Source organism: Lutzomyia longipalpis, chromosome 1 (assembly GCF_024334085.1).
Source record: "Lutzomyia longipalpis isolate SR_M1_2022 chromosome 1, ASM2433408v1".
Lineage (NCBI taxonomy): Eukaryota > Metazoa > Arthropoda > Insecta > Diptera > Psychodidae > Lutzomyia > Lutzomyia longipalpis.
This window is the reverse complement of record NC_074707.1, coordinates 7,842,626-7,864,526: the sequence shown is the minus strand read 5'-3', so window position 1 is coordinate 7,864,526 and position 21,901 is coordinate 7,842,626. Positions and strand designations below refer to the sequence as shown.

At 39.2% G+C, this 21,901-nt stretch overlaps 5 protein-coding genes across 8 annotated transcripts; 2 read left to right on the top strand and 3 right to left on the bottom strand.

The window, feature by feature from the left end:
• The first annotated feature begins 11 nt into the window (after positions 1-11).
• LOC129786825 (5'-3' exoribonuclease 1) lies at positions 12-5,715 on the top strand. 4 transcript variants are annotated; one of them, XM_055822093.1, is made up of 8 exons: positions 12-187; positions 250-1,371; positions 1,621-1,736; positions 1,813-2,896; positions 2,962-3,130; positions 3,200-4,779; positions 4,866-5,423; positions 5,496-5,715. In XM_055822093.1, exons 1-8 carry the CDS (start codon positions 113-115, stop codon positions 5,556-5,558), a joined length of 4,767 nt encoding a protein of 1,588 aa, XP_055678068.1. In that variant the 5' UTR covers positions 12-112; the 3' UTR covers positions 5,559-5,715. The 4 variants fall into 4 exon arrangements, with proteins under 4 accessions (XP_055678068.1, XP_055678060.1, XP_055678053.1 ...); XM_055822085.1 differs by having other exon boundaries at positions 4,848-5,423; XM_055822078.1 differs by having other exon boundaries at positions 4,866-5,715.
• Positions 5,682-6,230, bottom strand: LOC129786862 (39S ribosomal protein L34, mitochondrial). Its single transcript, XM_055822114.1, has 2 exons — positions 6,096-6,230; positions 5,682-6,010 (listed from the first exon to the last, which is right to left on the bottom strand). The coding sequence occupies exons 1-2, from the start codon at positions 6,131-6,133 to the stop codon at positions 5,773-5,775; spliced, it is 276 nt and encodes a 91-aa protein (XP_055678089.1). The 5' UTR covers positions 6,134-6,230; the 3' UTR covers positions 5,682-5,772.
• An 876-nt stretch (positions 6,231-7,106) lies between these two features.
• Positions 7,107-14,472, bottom strand: LOC129786818 (integral membrane protein DGCR2/IDD). The gene is made up of 4 exons (XM_055822060.1): positions 13,663-14,472; positions 9,890-10,038; positions 9,767-9,809; positions 7,107-9,180 (listed from the first exon to the last, which is right to left on the bottom strand). The coding sequence occupies exons 1-4, from the start codon at positions 13,715-13,717 to the stop codon at positions 9,008-9,010; spliced, it is 420 nt and encodes a 139-aa protein (XP_055678035.1). The 5' UTR covers positions 13,718-14,472; the 3' UTR covers positions 7,107-9,007.
• Positions 14,473-18,944: 4,472 nt separating this feature from the next.
• LOC129786803 (katanin p60 ATPase-containing subunit A-like 2) lies at positions 18,945-20,937 on the top strand. The gene is made up of 3 exons (XM_055822046.1): positions 18,945-19,304; positions 19,379-19,869; positions 20,025-20,937. Exons 1-3 carry the CDS (start codon positions 19,293-19,295, stop codon positions 20,887-20,889), a joined length of 1,368 nt encoding a protein of 455 aa, XP_055678021.1. The 5' UTR covers positions 18,945-19,292; the 3' UTR covers positions 20,890-20,937.
• LOC129786809 (survival motor neuron protein) lies at positions 20,869-21,835 on the bottom strand. Its single transcript, XM_055822052.1, has 2 exons — positions 21,743-21,835; positions 20,869-21,679 (listed from the first exon to the last, which is right to left on the bottom strand). The coding sequence occupies exons 1-2, from the start codon at positions 21,764-21,766 to the stop codon at positions 20,951-20,953; spliced, it is 753 nt and encodes a 250-aa protein (XP_055678027.1). The 5' UTR covers positions 21,767-21,835; the 3' UTR covers positions 20,869-20,950.
• Between the last annotated feature and the right edge of the window lie 66 nt (positions 21,836-21,901).

The following is a 21,901-nucleotide window of genomic DNA, read 5'->3' as shown; positions in this document are numbered from 1 at the left end:
ATAAATAGTTATAAAATCGTCCGCAAGAGGCGCAACGGGTAAATGTTGAAAGTGGCGAGAGCCAAGAAAAGTTCTATTGTGCGAGCATTTTATAAAAAGTGATTTTACCACAATGGGGGTACCCAAATTCTTTCGCTACATCAGCGAACGATATCCAGGGATTAATGAACTGGTCCGGGAGAATGAGGTGAGTGCTCCATTGTCTGGTGTTTTCCGCGGAAATTCCCCAAAAGTCTTGGCGTTTTGCAGATTCCGGAGTTTGATAATCTCTATTTGGACATGAACGGGATCATCCACACGTGTTCCCATCCAGACGACTCCAATGTGCACTACCGCATATCGGAGGAGCAGATTTTTAAGTCAATCTTCCACTACTTGGACGTCCTTTTTCGCATCATCAAGCCGCAGAAGTTGATGTTCATGGCAGTGGATGGAGTCGCCCCCAGGGCTAAGATGAACCAGCAGCGGGGACGGCGATTCCGTACGGCCAAGGAGACAGAGCGTCTCGAGGCACAGGCACGGGCAAAGGGTGAAAAATTGCCAGACGAACCAAAGTTTGACAGCAATTGCATAACTCCGGGAACCCCCTTTATGGCGCGTCTGCAAAAGGCGCTAAAGTTCTTCGTGAAGCAGCGTATCAGCCAAAATGATGCATGGAAGAATTGCCGTGTGATCCTCAGTGGGCACGAAACCCCCGGTGAGGGTGAACATAAGATTATGGAGTACATCCGGTACTTAAAGTCCAAGCCAGACTGGGATCCCAATACACGACACTGCCTCTACGGTTTAGATGCAGATCTCATCATGCTCGGTCTGTGCACGCACGAGCAACACTTCAGTCTACTCCGAGAGGAGGTTAAGTTTGGGAAGCACGCCAAACATGCAGCATCCGTGGACCACACGAGATTCTACCTTCTACATTTGGGATTGCTTCGGGAGTACATTGAGATGGAATTTGAATGCCTCAAGGAGACCCTGCCGTTCGCTTTTGATATCGAAAGCATCGTGGACGATTGGGTCTTCATGGGCTTCCTCGTGGGCAATGATTTCATTCCTAATTTGCCGAATTTGCACATCAACAAAAATGCACTGCCAGAAATTTATGCTGCCTACAAGAGCGTCCTGCCCACCCTCGATGGCTATCTCAATGACAGTGGGCAGCTGAAACTTGAGCGCCTGGAGCTCTTCCTCAAGAAGCTAGGACAGAAGGATAGGGAATTCTTTGAGGAGCATTACGATGATTTGAAATACTTGGAAACTAAGAGGGGGCTCAATGGACTGGAGGAATCTGACACAGACACTTCGGATATGATTGGATTAGAAGGTGGATGCTTGGAGCTGGAGGAATTGGCCAGGAGAACTCAAGAAATGGTGAGTTTCCATTTAAATTTCACAACATCCCGTAAACAGTGAGCGTCACATTTTATTACTCACGAATCACGATGAGATATTTTTATCTAATTGTACTTGTGACGTATCAAAAGCGATTCTTTTGTACATATTAAAATTAGGTACTTGTCTCGTATTCAAAAACTGCAAGATAAAGTTAATATGTTTACCTTTTTTTTTAAGCTTATCTTATAGCGTAATTTAATTTAATTTTCTTCTTTATCATTTCAGTGTTGTGGTTCGAGTGATTCCGATGAAGACAACGAGGAGGCGATATTTGAGAAGAGCTTCACCCTCTACAAGAGGAATTACTACATAACCAAGCTCAAATATCCAGATGTGACTGAGTAAGGAATTTTTCATGCAGCCTCAGCAAAAATCTGAGATAAGGCACAAAATTAAATTTTATTAATGTTTTTGCAGAGACGTCCTGCGAGAGCAGACAAAGTGCTACATTGAAGCACTCCAATGGACTCTTTTTTACTACTATCGTGGCATTATTTCCTGGGGATGGTACTATCCTCACCACTATGCTCCTTTTGTGAGTGATTTGCAGAATTTCCGCGAATTGACATTTAACTTTGAGATGGGTCGCCCCTTTTTGCCATTTGAGCAATTGCTTGCGGTTCTTCCGGCAGCAAGCAAAGCCCATCTTCCGGAGGCATATCAGGGACTCATGACAGACCCAAAGAGTCACATTATTGATTACTACCCAACGGAATTTGAGACGGATTTGAATGGGAAGCGTCAAGAGTGGGAGGCTGTTGTTCTCATTCCCTTTATCAATGAGGAGCGCCTTCTGCAGGCCATGGCGCCGTGCCATAAGAATCTCACAGATGAGGAAGTTGAACGAAATGCCCACGGGCCAATGTTGCAGTACGATCACGTGCTGGAGAATCAGGGAGTCTGTCAGGGTCCTGGTGAAGAGATGATCCATTCGGTGTTTGCAAAGGAGACTCCCGTTGATAGAATTGAGATCTACGTACCACACGACAGGATGGTGCTGAAAATGTCCGAAAAGACTCTCAAAGGAGTTCACTTCCCGGGCTTTCCCACCACAAAGCATCTCCAGTATACGTCGCGGCTGGAGACAGCCAGGGTGAAGGTATTCGAGCAACCGAGTTTGAATCCCAGCATGATTATTCACCTAGATCCTCAATCCAATGATCTGGATGGGGATATTCGTACAGTGGCACGGAATCTCGTTGGCAAGGAAGTCTTCATAGGATGGCCCCACTTGGTTGAGGCCAGAGTAACGGCAATCTCCAATGAAATGTCCCGCTATGGACCCAATGGTATGGTGGAGGAACAGAATTCAAAGGTATTCAACCTCGCTGTGTCTGGACTTCGTGAGCACAATAAAACGAGGCTGGGAATTAATATTGGGGAGACTACAAAGCTTGTTCACGTGCAGACGATTGAGTCACGTGAATACATTTTCGGTAATAAAGGCGTGATGACGCTCAGTAAAAATTGGACGAAGATTGAGCAGGCCTATCCCCTTCAGGTACGTGGAAGTTGTTTCTCATGAGATAGTTTCAGGGAAACTTATTCTTTCTTTTGCAATTCCAGACAATTGTTAAGGACTTGACGGTGCATAATCCGGATTTTATGCAGTTCAAGACGGTGGAGGAAGTCTTCCCCATTGGATCCACTATCTTCCTGCTCAGTACTCCGCAGTACGGATGCCGTGGGGAGGTTATTGATACATCAACAGTGGCAAGAAATGAAAGAATTAGAGGTAGATATTCTCTTCAAAACTTTTTATTAAAAATCTATGTAAAAAACAATTTTCTGACCATATTTACAGTTTCCTTGAATGTCTATCCGGAACCTGAATTCCCGGAATTAATTGAGAAGCACAGGAGATCATCCGAAAAGTATCTCTCATGCCTGAAGGCAGCTACGGAGATTGGAATAACGCCATCGGCTCTTGGGTCAATTTCTGGCTCTGTGATCATCATTGGCGGACAGCGGAGACCCATTCACAATGATGATAATGTCAAGAAAACCAACGTGGGGCTCCTGATGCAATCCCGCAAAGCAAATACCGAGATTCCAGGATATACAAAGAAAATCCAGGGGTACTGGTACTATAGTCCGGGTGTCGTGAAGATTGTCTCGGATTATCTAAACAAATTCCCACGCTTGTTCAGTTTGCTGGCTGATAGGCGTCAGGGGGAGATTTTTGAGGAGGATTTGCAGCCAACAGAGCTAAATGGGAGTCTATTGCAGGAGATGGTGGCTTTTGTCAAGGAGCAGCCACATTATAACATGGAAAGACAACAGATTGGATCGCAATTCATTGAAAAGGATATCCTGGAGGAGATTATTGATGTGGTGCAAGAGACAAAGAATAATCGTGTGTACAAGCAGTTGAAGCTGCAAATTAAGCCACGTCTTGTGTACAGACCAGGTCTAGTTAAGAGCACCAAAGGCCCAGATCCGGATGTAAAGTTTAGGGTCTTTGATCGAGTAATTATGGCCAGCACAGCGTACCCTGTGCCAATGGGCCTAAAAGGAACTGTTGTGTCAATTATTCCATCAGTTGATCCCAATCCCATTCGCTACGTGACTTCCAAAGTTGATGCAGCAAAGCTCATTGATGTACTGTTTGATGAAGAATTCGAAGCCGGGCAGTCGCTGTATGGATTAGCTGAGAAACGTGTAATGCGACTTCCTGACTATGTGCTCATTAATATCACATACGGACGCATGAGGTACACCCAGAAGGAGCAAAAGCCCGCGAAGGAACCTCAACAATCTCGAGAATTCTACCCGAGAAATCCGCTAAAGTCCCAAACAGTCCATTCAGAAGCAGCTCCAGCTGCAAGAAAAAGCAAACTTCCGGAAAATCAATCTCCAAATCCCATTCCTGTGGCAAGTAAGGTCAGGAATGATGCAAAAATGCCAGAGAAACCAAAAGTTGAGGCAAAAACTTACAATGATATTTGGGCACAGCTGAAAGAGCAGAAGTATCCACTTCCTCCGGTTCACATGGTCCCCATTGAACCACGACCAAAAATTCAGGTCGCTGTGGATGGGTCTGATCTTCTACGGAAACTACTTAAGTTAGACCCTAATCCGGCTGATGAAACTACCGCACCCAAGGGGATTCCTGATCAGCCAACAGCTCCGGCTAAACTTCCACCACCACCACCATCTTGGCGGGAAGAAGCAGCTGCCAAAAATTCAGGGAAAACTCAGACATTCCCCAAATGGATTCCTCCGCCGGAAGTTAAGAAATCCTCAGAAGGAAAGAAGTCGTCAGAAGTGAAGAAATCTTCAGAACTGAAGAAGCAAGCTGATGCTAAGAAGTTATCGGAAGTACAGAGGCAAATGGAAGTGAATAAACCAAAAGTAGAAAAGATAGGAGTTCCGAATATGGAGGTAAGTTTTGCAAAGTTCCTTCCTGTAACGTGGGTTCTTTATTGAAGTTCTAATTAATTAAATTTCAGGATTTAATTAAATTTCAGGCCTGGCGACATCAGCAAACACCTCCAAGGCCAACAATTATTCATCCATCACCCAAAGGGAGCTTCCAACCAACTCTGTCGGCTTTTGCAATGCACCAGAAGAAGCCACCGCTCATCTATCCACCACCACCGTTCCCCGGGATGTTTCCAGCATGGCAAATGAGACCCAATTTCCCACAGCAGCCACTCAATTTCTGGCCACACGCTCGTCCTCAGGGCTTTCCGATGATGCCCAATCAGCTGCAGAATCAGTTGCAATCAATGATTATACCGCCAAATATGAATCCCACAACAACAACCACAGGGGGCACACACAATGGTTTCATTCCCCTCCAGGCGGCTAGGAAGATTGTCAAGCAGAAGAATTCGCAGCAACCGGCAAAGGAGACACCCTTTGAGCAGCGGAATACGCAACAGAGGCAACGTGTGCAGCAAAATCAACAGGAGAATCGGCAAAAGTTCACAGCTTTTGTGGCTAAAATTGCCAATGAAAGTGGGGAAACAGCAAAGGAGGAATCTCCCGCCACTCCTGCAAAAGTACAAGTGCTACCAACTAAGGTAAATCCACACCAGAAGCATCCCATGAGCCAAGATCTTAAAAAATCTTCTTCTTCTTCTTTTCATGTGCAGAAGTCCCAACCACCGACACCCCGGCAAGCACGTATTGCTGCAAAATTCGACGTCAGTTCATAAAGGAACAAACTCATTAATTTTCTTTTTTTGGTAACGGAATTACACATCTTTTCCCGGAAGACTTTCCTGCTTGTGGAATATTTTTCACCAGTCAAGCATTGTGAGTTAAAAAAAATCATGTGATATATTGATATTGAAATATATTTTACATGTGGGATTTATTGCTTATACTATATTCTAATGGGGGGATCCTAGAGCCTCTTGAACGGGGTTCCTAGTGGGACAGAACATGCCTCCCTTTGAGGATTCTCCTCATGATGACACGTCTCCCACCGGCTGTTGCCAATCTTGCTTCCAATCCAAGTTTTTTCACTCGTTTAACCTCACTGGGACGTGGGAAGTTGTTCCGGATGTTGGTTCGGGAGAAAACAAGGCTCCAAAGGCCGCCAGGTTTGGGGGCCACGAGGCTATTTTGGGTCACACTGTGGAATCCCCTTTGCAGGAATTGATTTCTGTTCATTTAAAAGCAAAATTCAGGATTAATTTAAAGCAAATTTGAGAAAATTAAATGGCTGAATTGTTCTGGAATGTCCTCACCTCACGGAAGTGGTCAGAATTTGCAGGAAATTGAGCATTTTTGGGGATTTTTTTTTAAAGAAAAATCAAAACAGATTAAAAAATTCTACAGTGCAGATCAACAACACATGTCACAATAATGGGATGTACTATTCTCGCGCATTAAAACTAATGCGTTAGAGTAGTACATCCCATTATTCTTCTATGTGGACCTGCACTGTACTTCAGTTTAACAATTTGACAAAAGGGGCGCTGGTGGCGATAAAAATGCAATTTTTTTGGCCAAAAAAATAAAATTTGAACCTTAACGAACTTTTTCTTTTATTTTTCCAAAAATGCGATTTTTTCTTGTTTTTCCGCCAATTTTTTCCAACGAAATACATTTTTGAGGCTCCTGGGGCACTTGCAGTTGTTCTGCAGCCCCAAGGGAGCTCTTCTGTGCGCAATTTGGAGCCCGCGGAAATTTTGACGGTTGGGGATTTTACACGACTCTCATTTCCTGGAAATGGATTTTCGCGTAGTTTTAGAATTTTTGATGCCAATCGACGCGGCGTCGCTTCCTGGTTACAAAAAACACAATTTCCCTGGAAAATTCGTCGGAAAACGCGAGAAAATTGCGAAAAACTAAAAATGTGAGGGAGACGGATAGCGGTGAAATGCCTCCATCTCATTTTCACATGAGCATACAGTGCCCAAAATAGCCAGTGGCGGCTTTCGGAACTACAATTTGGGCGCCAAATTCAAAAAAGGATTTTTTGCGCAAAAATATTTTTTTTATTATAAAAAAAATAATTATTTTTCCAATAAAAATCAGCGTATAGAACTTTTCTTTTTAATATAATTTCTCTATTCCCTAGAATTCCTAGAATTTCATAAAAAAATTAAAAACTATTTTATTCAAGAAAAATCTTTCTTTTTTTCACTTTTCCTTGGTTTGGAATTTCCGCGTGCCATTGCAACCACGAAGAAAAATGCACGCGAAGGCCTTTTCCCAAGTTTAAATACCATTGACAGAGAGAAAAAAAATCAATATTTTTTCTTTCTATTGTAGTAATTTTTATTTAATTAAAATCTCAAACTACAAATAGTCCATTAGTAAGGTATAATATAAGTCATCAATGTTAGTTTAATATATATGATGTGTTATTATAACTTCTTTATTGAATGTTGATCTTATTTTTCTGGTTTATTTCTTTAAAGCATTAAAGGCGAATCTTTCATTTTGTTTAGCAATGTTTGAAAAATTCTTTGGTTTCTCTTTATTTTTTATTTTTTCATTTTATGTATGTACATCAAAAGAAGCATTTTTTTCTTCATCAAAAGAAAATTCTCACTGAAAAAAAATGATTAATCCTTTTTTATTGCATTCGCATCATGTTAATTTTTTTATTCTCGCTTGATGTGAAGATTACCACCTATTACCACAAATATTTTGAGATCACAGCCACCAAAAAGGTGAAGAAGAGAGCAAAATTATATTGACAAAATAGGATTTATTTTGTGAACAACAATTTGCATCCAACTAACCGTGTAATGGTTATTTAATTAAATAAATAGAACGTCGTATGGCCTATATAATAAAGACTGATTCACTCTATAAGACGGCAAAAGACACAATTGAATTGTTAACTTAAATTATATTGACGCAATTGTTGCAAATTGTGCTTCTTGGTACTCAAAATTAAATAGAATTGTGCCTCTTTCTATTTTACACTATATAAAATCGCATACAGAACGTCATCATCTTTTTGTCCTTTCTACGTCTAAAACTTTTTTTTTAATGATTCAAGATTTCTTTTTTTTTAATCCTTTTTTAAGGGAAAGAAGTCAACAATTTCGTTTATTTTTTAATGAGATTTTTATAGAGAAATTTATCGCATTTAGAGTCCTTTAGAGTGGAGAACAATCATTTTCTTTTAATTTTTGGTCCAAAAATATTATTGAGAGCATACACTGGGTAAAAATGAAATCAATATTTTTTGGTGATTTCTTATCTTTTTCAGAGTCCAGAAAATATTAGGAACGTTAGAAATTAAATCCTTTTTTCGGACAAAATCTAATCTAGGAAAAAGAATTAGTAGGAAATTTTCTTTAATTGGTTTTATGCGATTGGATTCGTTGTGATCAATTTCATTTTTCCCAGTGAAGTTTTTTTTGTCTTTGGAAATATTTTATCATCACACCCTCACATTTTCATCCTTATTATCGTTTTTTTTTAAATTTATTCTAATAACTAAGATGACTTAAGGAGTATACAATTTTTCAGTATTCGTACTACGAAATACTCATGTTTTCTTCATTTTTTTTTAGCAATAGTTTGTGTGTTTTGATCGTATTTTCATTTAATTGATGCCCTCTGAAAACCATATCTTGTCAATCATTTATCGCATGCAACTTTAACGTGCTCGAACAATTTAATAATACTTTTTTTCCTATTGATTTCATTCAGTTCGGGTGTGTATCTGATTAGATAAAGCGTAAACTCGGTATTAAATATTTATTTTTATATCTTCTCAAGATCTGCACGTTCTTCGCTCCCGTATTCCAATGTTTTTTTTTGTGTCCTTTAAAAGATGAGAAGTACAATATAGCTTGAGTCTGTGGAGGGAACCACATTTTGCTAAATCTACAATGATTTTTTGTTCTCACGTACGTATTCGTCAGAGTTTATAGTAAATACTTTTTGTTTTGTTGAAAACCTGTGAGCATCTTCTGGCACGCAAAATTGCCAAAGTTAGCAGTTACGCAAATACAATTTGGTTTTATTTTATTTTATTATTTTTTTTTCTGAAAAATCACTCGCATTTCTATGCTTTTTTCCTCATAATCTTCGGTAAAAAGTTATTTTATAATAATATTGTTAATGTGATGAATCCTGAAAGGTTTTTTTTTAACACACGCACAACGTCTTAAGGGGTCCGCTGCTTTCCCAGCTATGAAATATGCATTTGCCGAAGGAGCCACAGCACTAAAGGACTCCAAATGGCAATTAGAGGGAGGCTTGTGGCGAGTGCTGTGGGATTTGCACGACCACCTGCCAGGATTTCCGCACGCTTCCGTAGTCGTGCTTGGTACATTTCATCCTCGCCCGGAGGATCAAGACACTCTGAAAAAAATTTGAAAAGTCGCAAATAGATTTCATTGGAAGTTTATTTTTAATTTTAAATGAATATTGGATGGACGAAAAAATTGATTTTCAATTTTCTTTTTACCAGGAATAATTTTGAAGCTAATAATAAAATCTAATAATTGATATAGCTAATATATTCTCAGTGGCTTTGTACTTTATTAATAAACTGACAAAGAAAACTTCATACGAGTGATTTTCATTGCTAAATCACTCTTAAAACAATATATGTGTGCATATTAAGTGCTTTGATAATTTCAAGTAGCTCTATTGAGTGTTTGCTCACGTTCTCAAGTGATGGAGGATTTAATTGATTTTCCCCCTCAAAGGAATAATATGAAAGCTTAAAGGAACTTGCCAATTTTTCTCTCTTAAATACTCCTCTTTTTTTGCAAATCAGGAAGGAGGAAGCATTTAATTCCGCACCAAGTCATTTAAAAAGTTATTCAAGTATTAAACCCACCCGCTGAATTATGCGATATGTCGATAATTCTCAAGAAAAAAAAATACTTTGCATGATTTCTGGTTGATTTTAAGCGTGTTACGGAAGAAAGCGCCAACTCACCAAATTCGCAGCATCTCTCGCCGACGCGGAAGTTTTTGCAGAACTGCAGAAAAAAGGGCAAAAAAAGGATTAGGAAAATAGCTTCAGGGATGTGGAATTAATTAAATGTGCGAGGGAACTCACATAGGGGGGATCACAGTAAATAGCTTTGCACCAAAGCGGTTCGGAGTGGTAGCAGACGCACAGACTGCAGACTCCTGGTCCGGGAACGTACAGCAATCCGTGTGCCACGGAATTTCCCTGAAAGTCTATGCAGTCCTCCTCAAGGCTGGCTGTTGAGAAAAAGAACAAACACTTTTTTTGGCTGTTGTTGTAGAAAGTTTATTTGCAAACTTTGTGTTGCAGTACTTTTAGGGTGTGTGGTTTGGGATGTAAATTCTGTCGGTACTCAAAAGCACACGGAAATTAAACTACATAATCACGTAGAGTTACTACCGAAACAATTATGTTTGCCTTTGGTAAGAGTCAATTTTTTTGTAGTTTAAACTGTTTTAATTTTTGAAACGTTTTTTTTTTAATTTCAAGAAAAAACGATAAAATAGAAAAATCAGTTAAATAGTTATTAGCTAAATTGAAATTCCAATTTACTAATTCTGGCATATATCCAACTATGTATTGGAAGAAAGATTTGCACTATAAAGATAAAAGATTCCCATCATTTTCATTACCCATTTTGACCATTCATTAAATGCTGCGCCGACTAAAGATTTTTTGTGAACGAAAAAATAAAACTTTTACTCTCTCCCCCTGACAAGAAAGCTCATCTCAATTTAACTTCTCCAAATAATTGAGGAGTTTTATTTGAAAAATAAAACCAATAAAAAATAACCCAGTTTTAAAGAGAGAAAAAACTTATTTAAGTTTATGACACATTGTAAATTTAATTTTTTTTTCAAAACAACCCTCCCTCCCCCTTATTTCAGAGAAATTGGGGCTCAGTTCTGCACATCACTACCGCAATTTCAACTTTTTATTGACTCTTCCCGAGGGGATATGCATGTATATAACTATTTTTTTATATTCAAAGCTTTTAAAAAGATAAAAATTTGAATTTTACTACTCATGAAATTCACTGAAAGGTTTAGAACTTTAGAACCATTTTTTATGGAATGGAATCTAATTTTAACCAAATTAACTGGAAACAATATGAAAATGGTAGTCAATAAAACATTGATTTTATCACAATCAGTTAAAAAGTCGGCTCCTAAACGTATATTAAGTGAATTCTTGCAAAAACGAAGCTTTTTCACAAAAGAAAAACTTTTGCTCAAAATTAAATAAATTAATTTTTTTTCCGAGTTTAGGTAAGGAGTGTTATTTTTTAAACACGTAGAAAATTTTCATGAAGTTTTATACCAAACTTTTCATAAACACGTGTATATAAAATTTATTTCTCGAATCAATACAAGAAGATGCAGATGAATTTAAACTTGAGAGAAAGTCCATAAAGTCTCATGCTCTTTTTTTAAGAAATAAAAAAAGCTGCAAGAAACTTCCACACAAGCAAACTTTAAATGAAATTTATGTATTCATTTCCTCTTTTTCATGACCCTTTCAAATCATAAAAGAAGGAATTTGTTGCACAAATTGTCCCCCAAGCTCCAATAAATATAAGTACGTACCATATAGGAGAGGATGGGGTAAAATGGTTTAAAAGATAAGCGGAAGGATGGGAGATAATTTTAAAAACAATTCACAAAGGGGATTGAGGGTGGCGGTAGGTCAATCGGTTAACGCTCCGATTTGATCATACCCAATATCGCTACGAAGCGGGTTCGATTCCCTGCTGGGTAGATTTTCTACCTTTCCTTGGCCAAGCGTTTCCTAATACCGGTTTCCTTCCCATTCCTCTCTTTCGCACAAAATAATGTGTGCACAGAGAAGTGCACACACAAAAAAAAAAAAAATAAAATCGCACAAAAAACAGTCACACAAAATCAAAGTGAGTTCAATAGAACTTCACTCCACACAAAAACTGCGGGCGATATTGAATAAAAAGCCCCATAAAATCCTAACCCTTTTACAAAGGGGATTTAAAATGATTCTCATAAATATTTCTAATGTTTTTTATCAAGAATTTTAGATGGGAAAAATTCTTTAATTTTCTTAAAAGAAACTCAAAGAAATAAAGCTCAAATTGGACAGGAAAAAAACGGCAATAAAAACGAATTTATCAGCCCTTTGGCAGTGTAGAGGTTTTCACAAAAAATTGGCGCAATTTTCCCGCCATTGAAAAGATCAATTTAATGGGAATTAAGAGTACAACATCGTAAAGAGTTTTTGGGACCTAAACTTGGCACGTTTTCCGCGACGTGAGAGCTCTTCAATGAATGCTCACTCGGTGAATGTGCAAAAATGTATCTCAAGTGCATTAACATGCAATTTATAGCGCATCAGAAAAAAAAACAGACAAAAAAATATTCAAATCCATTTATATCGACGAGAAGAGATCACGTAAACAGAATAATTTACATCAATCGAGAGTCCGGAAGTTTTTGGCAAAAGTTAAATGGAAATACTTAAATATTACCACCCACACTAACTACCGCAACTGGCAGATAAATTATAGCAAGTGCGATTAACACGTTTTCATTCTATTATTAATTTCTAAATCACTAGGAAAATTAATTACATTTATTTCGACCCACTTTCAGGGGCTCACTTCTCTGCGTGAGGAAACTTCTTCTTCGTCTCCACTCTCTGGTGCAAAATGCACGTATTTCGTGTCTTCTAGAATTCTGTTCAATTTTCTTGTCATTTTTTTTTCGTAAATCGGAAAACCACACTCCCACCTTCTACATATCAATATTTCACCCCACTTTATTTGAGTGTCGTAAAAAAAATTTTATCGCTTGACTGCCACGAGGGAAGTCCTCGCGGATAGGGACAACATCACATCCTGTCTACGAGACGAGCTTATTGTGGCTTTTGAGTGGGGGTGGTAATGTAAAGTTCTCACATGTAATCGAATTCCATGCAAGAAAAAACGTGTAGCAAAAAAAAACTATCAGGAAGCCATCAGTTCTCGCGCTTTTCTCGCTGCATCCTTGAGATGCTTTCCTTCTCAAATTTCCGTTCCATTTGGTTGGGGTTATTGGGAGAAAATGCAATTTATAGCATACGATGGTTCACTGAAGACTTTGTATGAGTGAAAATTTTCGTGAAAAGTAGAAGTTTGTTTTAAGGAAATTTATGTATAGGGGAGAATGGGATAAAATGCTAAAAATTTCTTATAAGAAAAATGTTTATCTTCTCTTTTACATTACTGATTCTTGTTGCAATTCTTTTATTTAACTTTCTCTAGACTTTTATCAATGAAAGCCTAAAATTATCTGATTATTTTTTTTTATTCTAAAAAAATTGCCGAGCAGATTTTTTTTTTAAAGAAACTTCATTAAAAATAGAAGAATAAGACATTTAAATTGATCGTGAAAATGGGGAAACTGTTAGAAATATTTCCGCTCTTTTCACTGAAATATTACCCTCATCCTCGCATGGCATTGTGTGTGGGAGGAAGTTGTGTGATGGGAAAATTTGCAAGGGTGCACGGAGTGTGAGAAAATTAAGTTAACCGTCTGCAGGATGGGTGAAAAAGTGAGTTGACTGTGGGGAGAAATTGAATTGCATTTGGTGCAATGCGCCTCTCTCGCTAATATGGGGTGTATCTCTTTATTTTTTCCCCTTTTCCACCCTGTCTAGCTTTTCGTCACACATTCTCACAGTGCAAATAGGATAAATATGAAAATAAAAAATTCAAGCGACAATTTCGTGGTGCGTGACTTCCGACTTGTAGGTGGGTGAGGGGGCAATGTCAAGAGCAAGGGGTGGGTGGTGAATGTTGTGAGATGAATTATGCAATAGACACGGTGTGTGAGATTTTTGGTGGTTGTATTTACCTGCAAATCCCATAAGGACACTCAAAACTGGAATTACATAATTGATTTGAGCCATTCCACCGCCTTCACCACCCCACGGGGTCTCTGCCTTGGTGGGTGGGTGGCGAAAAGAAAAGGTTTTTGTTGTGAAATTATTCACAGCACCCCCAGAGCTATGCTGCAGGGAGTCCTCCTTTCGAAAGGTCTCTTCGCCTTTTCCTTCCCACTCAAAAAATATAAGAAAATCCTTTTTATTCCGTAAGGACGTGGAATTCCCTCACAAACACATATCACCGAAAATCTATCACAATTTTTCTTTCAACATAAATTCTGAACAGTCGCACCACGAATGCACATTAATGCATTTCTCTACCCTATGGCACACCAACAACGTATTTTTTTTTTAATAATATACAACCACCCTTTTTTGATTCAATCAATAATAATATTATAAAGCAAAAAGCACACCCTCGATCATTTTCACATTTCGCAACGGAATAAAAATGAAAATATTTCTCTCTGTGTTTCAACTTTTGACCTCCCTACAGAGGAAGAAAAAAAATCCTGCAGGACACTTTTAAAATGTTTTTTTTGGGGAGATTTACAATTGCTTCTAATATTCACATAATTTTTTATTCGTTGGAAAATCTTCGCGAAAAAAAATTGAAAAATTCCCCAAATGTATCCTTTTTCGTGAACAATGCACTTTTCCCCGGGGGTGGGGTGGGTGAATATGAAATGCACTTCACTCCTGCCCAAGCCGAAAAATGGCACAGGCCAAATCCACAACTTCGCAAACGGTCCGTTGGCTCCAAAGGGAAATCTGCAACTAAAGCACACCGCGACGATTTTCTCCTTGCTGCATCGTGAGATCGCATATAGAGGGGGAAAATTCGCGTGTTGACGCTCTCACAGAGAGCGAGCATTGAAGGAAAATACTTTCCCCACATAGCAAGGAGAGGGAGTAGGTCTGCCAAAAAGTTAAAACCGGCACACAAAGTTTCCGTTTAGTATCCCCACCATTCTCACTCTCAAATTGCTCAAGAAAATATTACCATTAAGCTGAGGATGACGCAGAAATTTATATCCCAGGTATTGAATTCGTGTTAAAATTAAACTTTCTTTTCCTAAATTAAAGCATTAAGCTTTTAAAATAAAGCAGAGCATCGCTGGACACCACAAGAGACATGCTTTAACGAGAAAGCTCTGCTAAAAACTTTCATTATTATGTATTTTGGAGCTTTTCAAATAGTGTTGTTAAAGGGAAAATTAAAATAGAAGAATACCTATGAAATACAGCAGTATTGTAAGAGAAAAGACTTTTCCAAGAGTTTTCACTTAAAAATCTTCTTTTGGCGCATTTCAAAAAATGTAATCAACACCATCCCAACTTCAACAGAGTATCTGGCATTCTCTTGCCTTACTTTCCCATTCACACAGCAGTGTGGTGGTTGGGTGAGCATTAAGAATTCATCTCTTTCTTCTTTCTTTCCAACCACGCTCCACTTTTTTCCTCGTCACATACCCAGCATCCCCTGGAACAAAAAGATTTATGTCGCAGAAACTACGACGACGGTGGACTCGAGAATTGGCAATTTTTCCAAGTCAACTGGCTCCGTTGAATGCAAAAGTGCGCCAATATTGACGCTGTTAAATGACCAAGAAAGCCCACACCGCATATACACAAAAAATCGATTGATTGGCAATTCAACACACACCATGGTTGATAAGGAAATCAATAAATAGCTCAACCCCAAGCGAAAGTCACCCCGCGCGCCAAAAGTTCAAGGTTCAAGATAGACAACAAAAGATACGGCGAAGGATTTTGTGTAAATAATTAAATTGATGGGAATTTTGTGAAAAGGGGCTCTGTCGACAAACAACTTGCTCAGTCATTTTGTAAACCCAAACAGAAGCCTTTTGCGTTGGGGATGGTAGATTTTGTATGATATGAGGAGGGGATGGGGTGTTTGGGATTCCACCCTCTGTGCATAGTTTTCGCATTTGAAAGGCGAATGAAAAAGGGGGTGGTTTGCGTGTAATGTAAATGATATTCTCCCAGGGGGCCTTTAACATTCCTGATTTAATGGATTCCTTTTTAGATTAATTAATGGGAGCAATAAAGACGAGCTTCAGGGGGTAACAAGGACCTCTCAATTACTTTTAAATAAAAATCTTTTTTTTTAATTCAGGTATCAGAGCTTTTCAAGCTGAATAAAATATCGAAAGCTCTGATTGGAATTAAACTATTTTTACAACCTAAATTAAAATTTACGCTACAAGATGTGACACAACTACCGAAAAACTTTCATTCTATTTTATTTAGAATTTTTTTTAAAAACTTTTTTCTTCATATTCTTATTAGAAAGCTTAAAAAATGTTTAAAAACTTACCCATTTTGCTGAGCTTAATATTTTTAGCACAACACCCATTGAAAAAAACATATAAAAGTGTCCTCTATCTTATCCTTTATTAATAATTCAGGGGGCATTCGGCAAACCCCTCGACAATCCTCCTTCTCCCCTTTACAGAAGATACCCCCTTGTGCGCTTTGTATATATAGTGAATTCACAGCACGGCTTGCATATGTGCCAGTAGCAGGAGAGATGAGATGGAAATGCAGCACGGCGCAAGCGTACTGCCCTGCTGACCCCCTCCGGAAGTGGGGAGTACTGTCGTCACAACATCTCCCTTTCCTTCCCCGAAGAGGCCGTGGGAAATTGGGTGGTGATGTGACAAAGGCATTTTCGATGAGACACGGAAATATACGGAGTTGCAGATCAAACCTAATTGCTCGTTGGTCAAATGATCATTTATTAATCTCAAATTGACCACCCGGCTCCATTGCTCCATGTCACGACTTTTCACCCCGAAAATTCTCCGTGGATAGGTGTTGGCGGAGAAATGTCTATACGGGTATTAAAGTTTTAGGCATCCCCGCATAAATGCTTTTGGCACACAAACAGCTAGGTTTTACCTTTAAAGCTCGCTCTGAGTTTCAAGGATATTTTCAACGGCTATTTTTGGAAAACTTTTACATACAAATTTTCTTCACACCTTCACCTAAAAGTCAAAGGGAATTTGTTGTTGATGCTTCATCGTGCCCACTTGGTAGCCCAATACATTCTGCTTTTGATAAGTCAGATTATACAAGACATATTGCTGGAAAATTTTTTCAGAAGCATTTTTGGGAAAGTTGAGAAAATATATCTCCTCTCAATTTGCATAATTTAAATTTAAACCATATTCTTGCATTTTTATCCTCTCTTGCAATCTTCAGCATAAATATACTACATATACTACTACCAGCAAACTTTTGTGCCTTCCTTGAAGTTGATTTTCTCGAATTTCTTCTTCTTGCAAATTAGTGTTGAAATTTTCTACGAAGAGGACGATGAGTATAATGATATTGCATAAGCTCGAAGGCAGGAAGAAATTCTTGTATTAAAAATATCTCACACCAAGCACTTGAATTTAATCCTTTTGACTTTCTCTTCTGCATCCACAGAGAGAATTTAATTTTTTTTAATTACCAAGAGATTATTTCAAAGAGGAACGAGACGTCGTGAAAGTAAAAATTAAAATGCGACGATGTCTTCACGTTCAGGAATTTTCATTTTAATCTCCAGCTCTTATGGGAAAATTTTTCTTTTTTCTGCAATTTCTCAATTGTCTTTTTAACTGGACGTGGGTGGTTGCAGTGTCCCTTTATTTGGGGGGGGGATACCGCGATAACACCGATAAAAGCTGTGTGTGAGTGTAGAAAATTCTTCACAGTACAAAGTGAATTGTGTAAAGCAGCCATGCCAGGAGAATCCTCGAGGGAATTCCTGTATGTAGCAGTATTGAATGTTGTGTGAAGTTTTTGGTGCACAGACGGGGTTTATGGGTCAGAGGTTAAATTCGATTTTCCTACTTTTCCCATCTCGATGTTCGTATGTACAATCAGTGGGTTGGGAACTATATAGAATGATGAATTCATTCAACTTTCAATTGATGAGAATGGATGAATTCATATAAATTGAAATATTGTCAATATTATTCACTTTTATTCAAGGATAATTTAGGTAATTAATTACATACTGCGACATTCACTACAAGGACAATACATAAATTTGCTTTTATAATTAATTGGGAGCTTTTTGGAATTATAAATAATAAAAAATTAATTGAAGGAAGAAGAGAATAAATTTAAAAAAAAATTAATTTAGTTTTTATAGTCATTTGATGCAAATATATATTTTCGTACATATTTTATTTTTATCTTATCATTGCAATAAAAGCGATTTTCCTGGAAATTAATTTCAATCATTAAGGTAGATTTTTTCCATCAACCCTACACTCATTCACCCTTCAAGACAGATTTATTTCTTACTCTTCTCAATGTCTTTCACCAACAAAAAGCAACGTGTCAGCAATTAAATTGGACAGGTGTGGAAATCGTGGAGAATTTATTTCGATTTCGACTCCTTTTTATTGACTCACATTCCTGGTGGAGGAAGATTAACTTCAACGCCAAATGCAGGTGAATTGGATTTAATTAAACTTCCACTTCTCTCACAAAAATTTATCGCTTCATTCCCTAACTGAATGTTGGAAAATTTCTGTGTGGAAGACTTTCTCATATATGTATGTAGTCAGTATATGGGGAGACACTATGTTCCTTTTATTTATTAACTTTGCGAGAGATTAAATCTGCCTGGTAAATTGCTGAGTTTTCCTGTTTGTGAAACTTTTCATGAACTTGTATAGCAAAAGGCGTCAGAGCGAAAAGTTTTCTCATGCATTTTTTACCCATCAGGACAAGAGAAAACAACCATCCCCCAGGCTCCATTGGGCAATGCAAATTTTAAGGACCAAGCTCTAGGAAGGGGGATTATTGAGAAAGGTCTGCCTGAAAATACATAATTGGAGTACTCAATTTTCCCTAAACTTATGGTATTTCCTGTTTTGTGCATTTTGGGAGTTTTTTGAAAAGCATTTCTCTCCCACAGCATGATGTTTCCTTTTTGTTCGTTCTGTGAATGTGTCCTGTGCACGTGCTGCAACTGCACTAAATTGGACGAGAGTGCATTTAATGCATTTCCTGAGTGAATTAAAATTGCCAGGAGAAATGGTAGAAATTGTGGTTCACATGGGACCTTCTGGGTCACCTTTTCTATTTATAAAATTATGGATTTATTGTCAAATATTTTTATTTTTCGAATAGACAGGGAAATTTTATTAACGTTTATTGGTGCTAATAATTTGATTTTTGAGGTATTTTCGATTTTTATCGTTTATAATTAGGCCCCCAATAAAGGGATAAAAGTAAAATTAAAGTCTTAAAAATTTATTTAAAAAAGCCCTAAAAATCCTTATTATTCAAAAATTTTTAATGGAAGAAATTTTTTGATCCTAAAAAATTGTAAAATAAAATAAAGAATGATTTTTCAATAATATTTTATGCAACATACTCCAGGCAGATAGGAGCAGGAGTGCCTTTCTGTATCCGTGGAAATCCCTGTGCGGGAATTGAAGGACGGGTAAGTTAGTCGATATTTGTGGGAAATTTCCTCATCAGCTTAGCAACGGTTGCTAAAATAACTCGTATCTACCCATATTTTCTCCCATTCAGCAGTGGTTCTGTGGCTCCTCCGAGGACATAAGAAATGTCCCTTGAGGTGAGTTTTCCGCACATTTTCCTTCACACATCCAATGTCGTAAATTCCATTTAATTTTATCACTCCCCAATCAGGAGGAGAGACGTGCCTCTGGCGAACGACGACGCAATCTTCTGCACCTTATTGCTCAATTTCTGGACGATATGGGGCTCAGTGGGACGCGCGACAGCCTCGTGGCAGAAGCAAAAATCTCCGGGGAACTGCAGGTGTGCGATAATGTGGATCTGGAGACGATGTACCTGGAGTTTGTCAGTTACTATCATGTAAAATTTGGACGTGCCCCAAAAATTGTGAAACGAGTCACGCGACAGGAGGCTCGAAAGTCCGCCACGCGTACCACCACCAGCAGACCACCCAATTCAGCACCAAAGAGTCCGGGGAAGCGCGCAGCAGGGTATCAGGGGGCAACGAATGGCACGTGGAACAGCTTGTCTGTCGTGCAAATCTGCTCAAACACCCCCAACGACACTGGGGATGGTGAAAGCACCCACTTTGGACGCCCACTGCTCTCAAACTTTGAACACTCATCACCGGAGTGGCGTGAAATGGCACAACTTGTGTGCAGGTAGCACTGATGAGGATTTTTTTTTATTAATTTTTTTGTTAGTTTTTCTTGTCAGCCTCATTTGGCTGAAAAACGCTCGAGAATTCAAAGAACTCTTGTGCATGGATATTTTTGGAGAGCTATGAATTAAAATTTAATTTTAACTTTTTGCACAGAGATCTCATCTCTAATGGAGGGAAAATCTCCTGGAAGGATGTTATTGGCGCCAAGAATGCAAAGGAAATTCTCAGGGAGAGTGTTCTCTTACCCATAGAATACCCAAATCTCTTCCACGAGGGCACCATTGAGCCGTGGAAGTGTGTCCTTCTCCATGGACCACCAGGAACGGGGAAGACTCTCCTAGCTCGTGCACTCTGTGCTGAAACTCACGGTAAGGTGGCCTTCTTCAACATCACCACCAGCACAATTGTGTCCAAGTGGAGAGGAGATTCAGAAAAATACCTTCGTGTGCTGTTTGACGTAGCCAAGCTATACTCCCCGTCGGTGATTTTCTTCGATGAGATTGAGGGACTAACTTCACGCAGAGATTGCCCAACGGAACATGAAGCTTCCCGCAGGTTGAAGAGCGAATTCCTTTCCCTGCTTGATGGTTTTACTCCTTCAAATGGAATTTTTGTTCTGTGCAACACAAACCTCCCGTGGGAGATTGATCCAGCCTTTTTGCGTCGCTTTGAGCAGAAAATTCTCATAGATCTACCCACGGCAGAAGATCGTGTAGAGATTGTTAAAACTTTCCTACCGGGAAGCACCAAATGGCCCAGTGGAGCCTACGAGAGGATAAAGAGCCTAACTGAAGGCTTCACAGGAGATGACTTGAGGATTGCATGCAAGGATGCGCAAATGGGGCAAGTTAGGAAATTCATTGGAATGCAGAAGGATGCCAGGAAAGGATCCAATCAACCCGCCAGTGTCTCATTGGGGGATTTTGAAGCTTCCCTGAGCAAAATTACTCCAACAGCAGATACCGTAGTGGTGAGACATCGGAAATGGCATGAGAAGTTCTCAAATCCAATCGGATAGTGTGCAGATTTATTTTTTTAATAGAAAATATAGACAAATTCACTGGAATTCAGGCGATTTTTTAAGATTTCGTATTCCTGGCATCTGATTTTTGCTTCTGGGCCATCCTGTGGGCATCGTAGAGTCCCGTGTAGTAGCCACTGGTGTACCATGCCATAAGCATAGCAGCCAGATGTTTTCCTTCCTCAGTGGAGTCATTTGCAAAGGGTGGCAGGGGTGGTGGATGAAGCGACATGGGCGGAACAAAGGATCCAGCATTGAGAAGTGAGTGGAGTGGTTCGGAGGCATCTTCTGAGGGTTTCGTTGATGTGGAAGAGTGGGCTACTGGTTCCTCAGAGGCAACAGATTGAGCCTCTTCCTCTTCAGCAGTTCCCGAAGAGCCAAGTGATGCCTCAATCTGTTCCATTCGTGCTTCACCTCCTAGAGAATCCTTCAGCTCTGCCACCGGGACGTACTGCTCATTTTCATACCCAATAAATTTGATTAGGCATTTCCCTGTACCACCACTTGTGGACACAACTACAGCTTCATACTCCATCCCATCCTCCCGGTAGATTGCTCGAACAAAGTCACCAACTTTGTATTTTACCGGATGCCATGCAAGGGAACGCCTACCAGCTGATTCATCAACACTCGGAGGATTATCAGGCTGCGTATTGGTGGCTGAAGCAACTTTCTTAGCCACATCTTCCTTGGCCAGACGGATACTCTCGTCGTAAGCTTTGATCAACAATTCATCGTCCCACGGATCGGAATCATCTGAATCCTCCCCACTGGCACCATGGAGACTCTGCAAATTTCAACTGAATTAGCATCTAGGAAGTCCCCATGAGCTGCCCAGGGCAGTACTTACCCCATTTCTCAAGTTTTTCGGCATTTTCCAGCACACAAACTTTCCCACCAAATTGCAAAACAACTTTTTCCAGTCAAAACGTCAGAAAGTGTCGTTACGTTAATTTAAACCTGGAAATACCGTTTCATTCAAAAGGGGTGGTAAACGGCAAAGCGGGGA